A 12905-nucleotide genomic window follows, 5' to 3' on the forward strand; every position below is an offset into this window, starting at 1 on the left:
CTCATCTGGTCAAATCTGCCAGTTTTCACACCAGCCTATAACCAGACCTTGTCCTGAATCTCACGAATTAAAATTCATTATATTATTTTCCTCCTATATATGCTTACATCTCCCTCAAGTGGTCTCTTCGCCTTAGGCTTTCCTGGAAAAATTTTGTATTTCTTGTTTCTCGCGTACTTCACACAATATGTCGCATTGAAAATATTTTAAATACATATTACAAATCTTATTAAGGTCTATGCCATGTCCAATTTTTGAAAGGCAGTTTTTAATTTAAAAAAGTGTCATTTGCGATTTTTATAAAGTAGAGATAGGGCTGACACAGATCAAATTAAATTTACATTGTTAATGTAGACTCTCACTATCTTTTCGATCGAAAAGCAAGATTAAACCATGTTTCACCATTACGCATCCATTTTATGCACTTCGCGCATAGAACGTGCAAAAATTGTTGGACAACGAACTTTAATCGTAATTTGACTTCCGTCATCTTTTCCTACTCTCACAACTGAGGCGCATCACAGGTTGAGAAATAGAATCTACTGATACTAAATTGCTCACGAGTACACCATTCTCAAACGCCATGCAATTTGCTGCGATTCTAACCCTCATGCTCAGATGCGAGAACTACCTCGACCCTCTCCGGAAGGCCCATATGACAATCTGTGCGATGATAAATGAGAGGAATTCGTGTCTTAAATAGACCTTGGAAGTCTGACTGAATGTCTTAACCTCCAAGTAATAATGCTAGGTAGCTATATCGCCTACGATTCAGGACGGAAATCGTTGTCTTGCATTGTGAATGTCGTTAAATCGATATAAAGGCGGTACTTGTACAAATGGTAGAGTAACGCAACGACGTACATGATGATAGTGGCTGAACAGGGCAACATAGATTCAGTTTGCAGCACAATATCATGATGACTAACTTCGGGCGGCTACTCCACGTTCCAGCTGACTTCAGAAAGAAAGCTTCCCAGAGCCCCAAGTCGGCGGCAAGCGTCAACTCAAATTTTACCTCATCTACGAAGGTAATCAGCGAGACTTATTTTGCATATGCTGTGGCAGACCACAATATATCTCCAAGTTTCAGTCTATCCAGAATGCGAATTAGACTATTTAGAAACCAGATTAAGTTTATTGAAGAAGTTGATTTCTTACATAATAAAATTTAAAATTAAAATATATTTTCCGCCAAAATTTATAAAAATGTTCGTTAAACTATACTATCAAATCGTCTGAAATTGTAATACGAAACAAATTTGAAAAGTGTTACCACCAAACAACTAAGTTTGAGATACACAATTATCCATACTTTCCAAAAGTATTTACAGTGATAAAAACTACATATTTTCATGCATTCAGGGAACGATACGACCAAATCCGAATCTGAACGCTGAACTAGCAGCCCGACAACTGAATGCAGCATTTCAGGGAATAAAAAGTGATGCAGTAACAATCATAAACATTTTGACAACACACAGCAACCATCAACGACAGAAGATAAAACGGCATTACAAAATTCTCTATGTGAAAGTAAGTACGCACATCAGGGTGATTAAGTTCACTGCATTTTTATATCTCCAGATAACATATATTTTACAAATATGAAACACTAAGGAAATGTCTACGAAACTGAATAAAATACCACGACCGTGCGAAATACAGTCGATTTTGAAACCACACTCACTTCAAATGCTAATTGAGATGCTCAGAACTTCATACGTTTCTACAAGTACATTCTTAGTATTCTAAAATGCCAAATTATTCTTGGTAACGATTAATTATCTTTAATTTTGAGTAAAGATTTGCATTGCTGGTTTCAGCATAAAATAGCACACAACATGCGTGATTTACTGTTCTTAAAAGGTACCAGTATACTTGGATCAATAGAACTCTTATGTGTTTCCGGGACTTCGTAACGTAACAAACGTGGTTTAATGAATTATCACTATCTTCAAAGAAGGGCGAGATATCAATGTCTAAATTACGTGATATTTGCACCAAGTGTGCCAATTAATAAGTTATAGGGGAAATACAGCATTTCCTTCCAACTGCATGTTTAATTTCAAAAACTACTGAGCCCTCTAATTGAATATGCTACTAGAGAAAATTCTGAAAGCAGTCAGGCGTTTATTTTGGTTCGTATTTGCCAAGTGCCAGATAAAATATTTCGACATCATATGTATTCGTCATTACCAACACACGAAACAATTTATAAGGTGACAAGCATCGAAAAAGTACACTGAGGATAAAAACACGTTCTTGATATTTTTGTTTATTACTTAGCAATATTTAAAATATCCAAATAGAAATCGATTTCCCTTCCATATTTGTATTAGTTTATTTAACACTAAATGAACCCAGTAAAAATTTAAGTGTAATTAAAACATCTAACTGGTTACATGTAAGGCATTAATTTAGTCGGTAGTTGTCACTGGCCTTTATGATACAAAATTAACATTTCTGTTTGGAATTTGTTTATTTACACTTCTACGCTGCGTGTGCGTCTAATTCAATACGAGAAATGTTAGGAGTAATGCCTAGTAACGAAATGTTGGTCTTCTGGGTTGTGATGCCTTCAAGTCACACGGTGTTACGATCCAAATAATCTAGCATCCACGATGCCTAATATGGCTATATTGACATTTTCAATATATAATTTGTTACTAAGTAAGCATGGAGTGAGCCAGGAAATATTAAAATAAAGGTTCATTTTCATTGTTGACCTCTTATAGCCTCTTTATTTTCAGAACTGGCTTCAATGTTTACGGTCTCTGTAATCACGGCCCCCAGGCACGCTCGATTATCGATTGTCTTCCACGTGCGATACATAAAAACAATGTCATATCGACTTGAGCACTATACAAAATTAACAATTATTTCCATTCGTTTGTATACTTCTACATCGTTCTATATTAACTTAAGAAGTCAATGTTTATGAAGAAATTGCAATTTAAGGTTACGATATTGACTGTTAATTTGTTTAGTGATGCTGTATGAAGGAAATTGCGTAACAAATATCAATGTGTTTCTGTTCTTAATCTACTTTCGTTTAGGTAGTTAAATAGAGATGTAGGCTTACATGATATGTATCTGTTTTTCTCCTTTCGAAGTGTCGTGGCCTATTAAGAAATATCCCTTCAGTCAGGAAAGTCGGTGTTCAAGCCAAGAACCGAACTTGGAACCTCTTGAAATGCGGTGACAGGTTGATACAAAATAAACTAATTAACAAGGTATTTGTTATCCAATTCCATATTTTCACAGCCCACCGCAAGATTCCGTCCTAGTATTTGAAATTTTGTCAACAATTTTTAGGATTTGAGGTACTCACAGCAGTGAGTACGAAGATGGCTGTCTTCTGGGTTGTAGTGCCGTGTAATCTGGCAGAAGTTTTCCAACGTTTCAGAAGTCCCTGCTGCCTCCATCATTAGGGTGATGAATCCATCGCTCTACAACCCAGAAGATAGCCATATTCGTAACACTTTGATTGTATATATTACTTTAGATGTGTAATGTAAGTATATAAATCAATAGAAGAGTCCTCTTTGAGAAGATGATAGTAGTTAGGACAATAAATAAGTCCACCGCTATATGAGCCCCTAATTTTCATCACTGTATTCCGAATAACCCGCCATTGAACCCTAAACTGAGCTAGATAAGCCCAGCCTACACGCTAACGTCATATTTCTTTGATGCTTGATGTAATATTATCCTCCCATTTATACCTAGTTCTGCTAAGTTGCGTATTCCTTTCAAAATATTCTACTAGAATTATGCATTCTTTTCTAAATTCATCGGTGTTTTTTGCCCAATAAATCCCATTCTCGTTTGTTTGATCACGCTAGTAATACTTGGTGATGCGTTCCACAGGCCTATAATAAAACGATTTTCAGGAATTGGAGAGCGATATTATCAGTGATCTTGGCGGCCACTTCAGGGATGTTGCCCTGGCATTACTGCAAACCCCCCAGGAATTCGTGGCTGACAACATTCACATGACTCTTCAGGTACGGTCAAGCTCGTTTCGCGTAATGTCTAATTTGTAGGGAAGTCACAGATAACTTCCGTCAATTCCTTTCAACCTCTTATAAAATAAAAATGTCGTTTGTATTGCATATTTTTACGTGATAATTTTCAAACTTAATTTAAAAAAAAAAACTTCACGTAAGGTGTCAAGAAGGGACACAACAACCCCGAGCTTTCTACCGAACGTCTCTGTTCATAAATTAGAATCCATACTTTGTGTTCTGAGGGTTCCTGATTTGAATCTCGGCCGGGTGCCCTGCTATCCTGAGATATTTTGTTATTTATCGCAATATTTCTAAGTAATATAAGACCATTGTCTTCAAAATAAGCCACACTCATTTCCCCCCACACATCATTCGATACTCATTCAAATCGTCGTTAAAAAACAAATAATATTCCTTTTAAGAATTAAATCTAATGATAAGAGTTCACGACCTCCACAACGATAATTTAAAGAAGCGAACTGCCCCAGAATCTCATACTGCGTCACCGACTGTCACACAAGCTACAAATCTCACTTCAGTTTATTTATTTCTGTACAGAACTGTACCTACACTGCGGTATAAACATGCAAGTTGCCTCGGTATTACGTGAGCGACTTGTCGAGGATTCCTGATAGTACCGATAAGCATGTAATATTTAGCGTCACAAAAAAGACGGCCTTCGGTTGTTGGGTTCTTCAAAGAAATTATATAAATTGCGTAAACAACCACTTCCCCTGAAAATCAAATAGCCAAACACTCGATTATACAGAGAAAAATAATATAAACAAAAAAAATGGAGTTTGTCATCAAACTCGCCGCCATGACCACGTGAAATTCTACTTATTTTGAGGAAAACTTACAAACCTTAGACTAGCAGGCGAGAAAATACAAGTCTAAAAGGACACCGCTGTGCCCCGACTAAGGTCAATTTCCCACCCATTGATTAAGTGATTACTGTTATTTTACCAATAATTTAGGTAGAATGAATTTTGTAACGATTTGTCTATAATGCAGAAAATTCGGCCAGAAGAGTCAATTATGGTGGAGTTGCTCTGTGGACGAAGTAATTCCAGAATAATGCTAATTAAGGAATCGTACTATAAAAGTAAGTACTGTACCTGCTTATCTTTTCTCTAGCTTTCAAATAAGAAAATGAAGTGATAGAAATTAGACGCAATGCTACACAAGACAGCTATTGGCTTAGCTAACTTTTAGCGTCTTAATTTATTGTGCTCTTAGATGTAAATTTTTTGTCAAATATGCATGAATTTTATACGTAATCTAAATGATACAAGACCGTAGAGGGGTGTAAAATGGTACGTATATCATGCAGCCATGCATGGGGTAATGAAAGTTCTGGACTATTTGCATAAAGCATGTTGAATCAAATGGGCTGTGAATTATGAGGGGTCAAATCGAATTGATGTATTCATATCAACAACTGCATTTAATCAACAGGGCAACAGGTACAGGTAAATTGCTGCAAGTTTGGACATGACCTTCAGCTGCGACATCTGACTTTTGAACAAGACATATTTTCAACTTCTCTCCGCTAGGTCATGTGTTTTCTTACAGCAATACACCTTTAACAGTTGCTGAATTATCGACTGGTACAGTCTTTGTGTACGGATATACAAATATCCGGTGTAATGCAGCGTTATGACTGAGCATACTTATAGGAATTGTCTATAATGCCATTTGGAAATGTAAATATAACAGAATTGAATGGGGGCGAGTGTTTAACCACCTTTGACGTGGCATTTGTGGTGGGCATAGTAAATATATGCCTACACAAGTATTAATGAAGATAGGACAATGTCGTGATGCTAGAACACGTTCGTTTTATTATGATTTCAATTGAATACATATACAGAAAAATCAAAATGCCAAATATCTGTTCATAATTAAAAGGAAACTAAGATGGTAAAAGAATGATATAAAAATAAAGCTAAGAAATGGCGAAGTGGGGAAACTAAAAAAAAACTCACAGATAAATATTTTTACTTTCTTGATCATTGTCATCAGTGTTTTGTCAATAATTTGTAGAATACGGGCGAGACTTGGATATTGCAGTAAAACGACAGATGAACAGCGATCTAAGTCGACTCATGAGAATACTTCTAACTACAGAACGGGAGGAGGCAGAAGTGAATGTAGCTCAGGCACACAAAGAAGCACAGGTAGGGTAACCGCCCACACTGCTTTTGTTTGCTTTAAACTAGGACATGGTTACAGAAATACAGAAAAATAATCAATTAGTCACTCTGATACTTCGTAGTACTGATGTCTTTTTGTACTGCTAAAATAAGTAATTTCATCAGAGCCAATCAATAAATTGTTACTATAAAACTGCTATCACATTAAATATGAACGAGACAACATTTTAACCAATAAATTTTATGATTCTTTATTATCTGTTGGACACAAATGTACATAGGTAATTGATTGTGAGAGCCATTTATAAATCATAAACGAAACCACACTGGTTTGTAATTTGAAGAATAAACATGTGGTGGCATTATGTAGGTACCATAGACAAAATTAGATTTAAATTAACCACTTACCTTCAAACAGGCAGACAAGTCGTAGATCCTTCTCCTTCTGTTATTAGAGACAGTTAACAGATGAATATCACATTGCTACATCACCACACGACGATTCGAAAGCAACTGTGAAAAACTAAACATCACTACTCACTGCATTATCTGAAATCGAGGAATTCATAATCTCAGAAATTATAACAGAATTGCAATTTTTCGCAAAAAATTAACGAAACATCCATTCTTGTTACCATAAATAGCATTTAACGTTATTTACGAATATGCCGTTTGGTAAAATATTCTAGAAATATTAAAAAAACAAATGACGATCTCCACAGATGACTATTTCTACTAGAGGTCGCACGAGTAGTCGTGGCACCTAAATGCGCGATGTGTGAGCCGAGTTCAGTAGTAATGGGGTCGCACAGCCTCAGCTGCGATGACGCACCGAACTAAACACAGCTAGAGCTACAGACCAACTGAAGCTGACGCCCCTCTAGCGAGTACTTCGAACGGGTCCATTCCTTTGTGCAAGTGCCAGCACTTCTCGCTCGGCCTCTACATAATCACTCTATCAAAATTACATGTAAAGCAATGTCATTCTATAATATAAAATAAATACTAGCATTACTACTTTAGTTAATAGTTGATGGAAATGCAATTGCATATTTTTGTTGTAAGCATATTTTCACTCGAATTTGTTGATTGATTTAGAACGAGAGGGAGGGGGGAACGTGAATTTGCCAGGCCAGCAATACAAATTTTTCGTCTCATAGAAGTAATATTAATAAATGGGCAATGTTAAACCTTATAAAAGAGGAGAAAATTATTTTGTCTTTCAAATACTTAACAATAAAGACATTCCCAATCTAAACATAACCTATCTTAATCTGTTAATCACATCTGTCCATTTGCATAAAATATGTCAGCAGAGGGTCAGAGAAAAGTACAGTAATAGCAAATATTTTAAATTGTTCCTTTTCTAATAAACAATGAAAGGTTGATACTAAAAAAACACTTTTTCACAAAGAACCACTATATGCCCTCTATAATGTACAGCAACAATATTTATCTATACAGATAATGTTCTACTTAAGAAATGGAGGGTCTATGCAGTGACAAAATTTGCATGATCATGATTGCTTGTTGCCAAACCATTCCCATTTTTCCTGAGCATAAGCCATTCAATGCTAAATCATGTGGAAAAACAGATTAATTTCCAACAAGTTTGAATAGTGTAGTTAATTATCAGATTCTGATCGATCTATTATAAAAAGAAACTGCCAGTCTATATTAGATCTATTCATAAGATATGTAATCAATACTCCAAATGTTTTCTACTTCTCAGATGCTGGCACACGCTGGAGTGGGAATGAGATATGGAACAGATGATGCTGTGATTGCTGAACTGTTGCTTAGGCGCAGTTACCCACACCTAAGGGAGATGTTTGCTGAATTCCACACAATTAAGCGGCATCCCATCGAGGACAGCATCCGTCTTGATTTCCGGGGAGGACTGCGTGATGGCTTACTGGCTCTTGGTATGACCAACAAAATTAACACATGCTCACTCTTTTCTATCTTTAACATTCCTAGAATTTGAAAAGGACCATCTGTTTTTTCTCCCCATTTTACAAGCTATTCATTACTAATGCTGCACAGCAAGGACTGAAGACACGTCTCGTATTACTAGTTGTCAAAGGTGGTTAGACACTCGCCCCATTCAATTCTGTTATATGTACATTTCCAAATGGCAAATCTCAGCCAGATTGAATCTGAGTCTCCTAACTTGTGTTTGGGATAGTATAAATAGTCTTCTTTATGTTTCAGTGAAGGCTGTGAATAACCCTGTCGAGTTCTTCACAGACCAAATACGAGCTGCATTCAGAGACCCTGAGCCTAATGATTATCAGCTGATACGGCTTTTTGTAGCTAGATCAGAGGTAATGATACATTTCTGATCTGTTCAGTTAAGGTACTTATTATAAACACAAGGAGAACTGCATTCTGTAAAGAGAGAAAAATCTACATATTGTCTTAATAATGCTGCAAGACAGTGTTAAATGAATACCATATTTGTAAAACAGAGAGGTAGTATATTACAGAACCTGGAATATTGGTTGAGGAGGACTTATGGTTGTCATACATGCTCAGGTTTTTTTGCAGTTTTAATGCATCAGCCAAAAGTTTAAAATTTTAAGTGAATAGGTACTTATGTACATGTAAGCTGGACAGAACAGCTCAATTTATGGAAGGACTGAAAATATCCATATCAAATGAGGTGATATTATTGGCAGTTTTGAGCGAGACCAAATAACTGGGTGAGGGAGAATTTACACTTCTCATTAGTTATTTTACAACACTGTATCAACTGTATAGATTATGTAGAGTGATTTGAAAAAAGTGTAAGAAGACAGGTATATCTTAGGCACCACCTAAATATATGACTGGAGTGAGAACTCAGGACAGTTGGCTACACTTAATTAAAAACTACTTCATTTTACGCATTGCAAAAACACACGTCAAAAGTCATAACAGCATTACACAATGCAAAGGTACTGTAGGATATACAAATAATGTTTTTAAATTTAATAACTCAGGAATGATCTTCAAGTTATACCATAATATTTAACATTTTTTATGATCTAATTCCATTTACCTTACAGCTGGACCTTGCAGATATAAAAGACCATTATGTCGAGATGCACGACTCGAAGTTGGGGTCCACCGTAACAGAAGAAACACGGGGAGATTATAGGAGGATACTTCTTAGGTTGCTTGGTTACTGAATCTGATAAATTTACCTGCCAGAGTGGAAGAAAGGTTTCATTGCAAATGATGCCATTATTAACATCAAGATTCTGCTATCAACTTCTTTGGGTTTCTTGAATCCTGAAATTCTTATGGCGTCAGTTCTGTTTAGCTGAATGAAAAACCTCTCCTATGTTTCAAAATGAAAGACTGCATTTTCTTTCCCTGATAAGTTCAAAACGTGTATGCATTTAGTGACATTTCCTGAAACAAATATTACATATAATGCATATGATATTAAACCATTATCTTGAAAGCTGGAAAACTGCCAACTGAATTACACCTTTTGCTGTAGAGTAAAGGTTTTACAAACACACCTGGAAAAAGTAAACTAAGCCAACAGCTTTAAAATAAAAACAGCAACTGTAATAAACAGTATTGAATCTGAAAAACAGTACTGGCAAAGACAACAAAATTAAAAACTAACATGAAATTGCTGAAATAATTTTTTTGTTTTAGTCAGTGGGCCAGATGTGATTCTTCAGTGATCTAGTAAGGACTCTTATATATGATAGCAAAATATGAGAAATAAGTCTTTTTGAAGATTTCTGTCTTCTCGGTTGTTGCGCTGTGTAGTCTGGTCAATGTTTACCAACGTTTCAGAGGTCATACTGCCTCCGTCATCAGGGTGATGATGGAGGCAGTATGACCTCCGAAACGTTGGTTAACATCGACCAGACTACACGGCGCAACAACCCAGAAGACAGAAATCATCATACGCACCGCTGTGAAACCTCAAATCTTACAAGTCTTTTTGACATTACTTACAACAGCAGAATGACAACAAAATCAGTTCTCAACTTCAGTATAAAAATTATCTGTCAACATCTTATTCTACAGTTTGCATTCAGATGGATAATACAGCTTACAGGTTCAAAAGTTGACATATGTGGTTTTAAGTGTTCTGAAAAGTATAAAAAATAATACAATTAATAAAACATGTTAGGAAATGTATGCATATCATATGAGTTCTGCAATGTTGCCAGAATCTGACCTATGTGAGAATTTCCCAACCAGTTGCTTTGGAGTGCAGAAAGGGTTGCAAGTATTCACATACAGCACCTGTTATTTTATCAAAATTGGAATATGTTGACAAATTTTAATAAAAACTCTAAACAAATGTAATAAAAATCCAATGAGCCTTTTGTTAGTTGTTTTATGCATACAGCTGTACAGAGCAAATTTAATAGACACTCTGCACAGATGTGGCATACCTAAAAATGATGAAATCATTCCTCTCGACAGCTTCAATATTACTACATAAAAAGTATTTCTTAACATTTTCCAGTGGCAAAAATGACAAATTTAAACACAAAGATGAGTATAATATAAAGGAACATATTATATAAAACAAAAAGGTATACAGTGAAACCTCGATGCATCGTTTTCGGCGGGGGTGGGAAATAAAAACGATAGATGCGGGAAAACGATAGATGCGGGAAAGCATTAAAAATTTAAAAAAAAAACAATGTTTCTCTTTCAAAGTTACTTCTTTTTACCAAAAAAGTCTTTAATGGACAACTGGTTTGTCGAAACTTTACGTTTTAGACCAAACAGAGTACTTTCCACGTTCAAAATGTTTTCCTCGTCACGTTCGCTAATATTATGGGCATAAAAGAACGACTTCACTTTTGCCAATGCAGCGTGTGCTTCGGCAAAACTCGGCACAGCTTCGGGCTCGCATTCGTCGTCTTCCTCACCGCTCCCACCCCCTTCGCGATCGTCACACAACTCATCAATCGTGTCGACTCCGCATGTAGCAAGCTCGCTGTCTACTGCCGCGTTAGTCACCAAATTTAACCACGTCTTTCACGGCGCCAAATCTATTCCAGTCTTCGTGAAAGCCATCATGCTCATCCACACTGACGTTAGAGTCTGCTTCTGCGCGAAGTTCACACCCGTAGCCACCTTTGTGAAAACAATTCAGAACAGTTGGTTGGGAGACATGCCGCCAAGCTGCCACTGTGAAATGAATTGCTTGTAGCACGTCAATTTTCATGTTGACATCCTTCCCAGCATCCATTGCACATACAGCTGTTTGCACAAGGCGCTTTCTATACAACTGCTTGAAAGATTTTATGATGCCCAAATCAAGCGGTTGCAAGACGCTCGTGCAATTTGCTGGATACTGCACGACTTTCACATTTCGTAGAAATGTCGTGTCCTTCGGATGAGCGGCACAATTATCAACAAACAGCAAAATCTTTCTGCCTTGTGCGCCCATGGAGGCATCCAGAGAACTTAAAAACGCCGTAAAGATGTCTGTTGTCATCCAAGCCTTTTTGTTGGCGTGATATTTCACCGGAAGTTTTTTCATGTTTTTGAAACAACGCGGTTTTCGTGATTTTCCAACTACAATCGGAACCCGTTTGTCACTACCGTCACTGTTAACACACAGAAGAACAGTAATTCGGTGTTTTGCACGTATTCCCCCGTGGCAAGATTCACCTTTCAATGCCAGAGTCCTATCCGGGAGGGCGTTGTAGAAAAGTCCGGTCTCATCCGCATTATAAATGTCCCGCGGCTCATATCCCTCCAGCAGTGTTGGCAGTCTCTCGAGCCACAGCTCCGTTACTTCCACATCCACAGCAGCACTTTCGCCGGCTAACTTCTTGTAGACCATACCATGTCGTTCTTTAAACCTACTAATCCAGCCATTCGACGCTGCAAAATTTTCAATATTCAGTCTTGCGGCTATCGTCTTGGCTTTTTCCCGCAAGATGTTGCCATCAACAGGAATTCCTGAGGCCCGCGATTGCTGGTACCAAGTGAAGAGGACACTTTCTAGCTCACTGAAAGTTGATTTTCTTCCGGATTTCCTTTTTTTGCATGAATTACCGCACTTGTCAGTTTGTTTTCGGATTTCTTTCTTCTTTGCAACTATTGAATTTAAAGTAGATGGTGCTAATCCAAGGCGTTTAGCAATGTCGATTCTTTTTTCAAATGGATTCTTCTCCACTTCTTCTATGATTTTTAATCTTTCTTGAAGAGTTCTGACTTGCTTTAGTGGGCGAGACATGGTACAGGAATAATAACAAAATAATTAACAGGAGTAAGAGGAATAACAAAATATTTACGGGAACAACAACAAAAGTATAGACTGGAACTATAACAGGAAGAATGGAAGTACTGTTACTGCCGAACTCAACGAAACGTAGCCGTAGAAGACACTGAACCGCTGGAAACGAGATAAACCAGAAGAATGAAAAGTGCCGCCAGCCTTTCCTTTGTACTTGTAATAAAAGCATTTGTGAAGAAATTCACAGTGCACATGCCATCTGGCATCGCTGGAACGAAATATGAGTGCACCCTAATTAAAATCGTAAAATTTCTGACAATGAGCACCGCCATTCACTCCAATATCACCCCTGCACCGCTGACCCTCATTCCAAAAGAATGTGCTGGTTGGGCGACATAACAGGTTACCGCTACTGCGTATTCCAAAAACATTGTGCGTCTTTCGGTATTAATTTATCTCAAAACCCAGCATTTTAATTTCTCAGAAACGATCATTGCGGGAAAATTGTGGGCCGGGACTAAG

At 37.1% G+C, this 12905-nt stretch overlaps 1 protein-coding gene across 2 annotated transcripts; it reads left to right on the forward strand.

Moving 5' to 3' along the window:
• The first annotated feature begins 726 nt into the window (after positions 1-726).
• On the forward strand, positions 727-10324 carry LOC110835185 (annexin-B12). 2 transcript variants are annotated; one of them, XM_022075139.2, is made up of 8 exons: positions 727-1031; positions 1366-1536; positions 3897-4010; positions 5028-5118; positions 6060-6193; positions 7902-8094; positions 8384-8496; positions 9220-10324. In XM_022075139.2, the coding sequence occupies exons 1-8, from the start codon at positions 918-920 to the stop codon at positions 9340-9342; spliced, it is 1053 nt and encodes a 350-aa protein (XP_021930831.1). In that variant the 5' UTR covers positions 727-917; the 3' UTR covers positions 9343-10324. The 2 variants fall into 2 exon arrangements, with proteins under 2 accessions (XP_021930831.1, XP_087207137.1); XM_087351011.1 differs by lacking the exon at positions 3897-4010 and having other exon boundaries at positions 732-1031.
• The last annotated feature ends 2581 nt before the right edge of the window (positions 10325-12905 follow it).

This window comes from Zootermopsis nevadensis, unplaced genomic scaffold (assembly GCF_977971745.1).
Source record: "Zootermopsis nevadensis isolate Lab colony 2312 unplaced genomic scaffold, Znev_1.0 Znev_ptg000002l, whole genome shotgun sequence".
NCBI classification, from domain to species: domain Eukaryota; kingdom Metazoa; phylum Arthropoda; class Insecta; order Blattodea; family Termopsidae; genus Zootermopsis; species Zootermopsis nevadensis.

Excerpts from the sequence above, each read along its gene's own strand:
- LOC110835185 (XM_022075139.2), top strand. The coding sequence starts at position 918 with ATGATGACTAACTTCGGGCGGCTACTCCACGTTCCAGCTGACTTCAGA. Across the intron at positions 1,032-1,365 it reads ATTTTACCTCATCTACGAAG|GGAACGATACGACCAAATCC; the intron begins GTAATCAGCGAG and ends TCATGCATTCAG. Across the intron at positions 5,119-6,059 it reads TAAGGAATCGTACTATAAAA|AATACGGGCGAGACTTGGAT; the intron begins GTAAGTACTGTA and ends AATAATTTGTAG.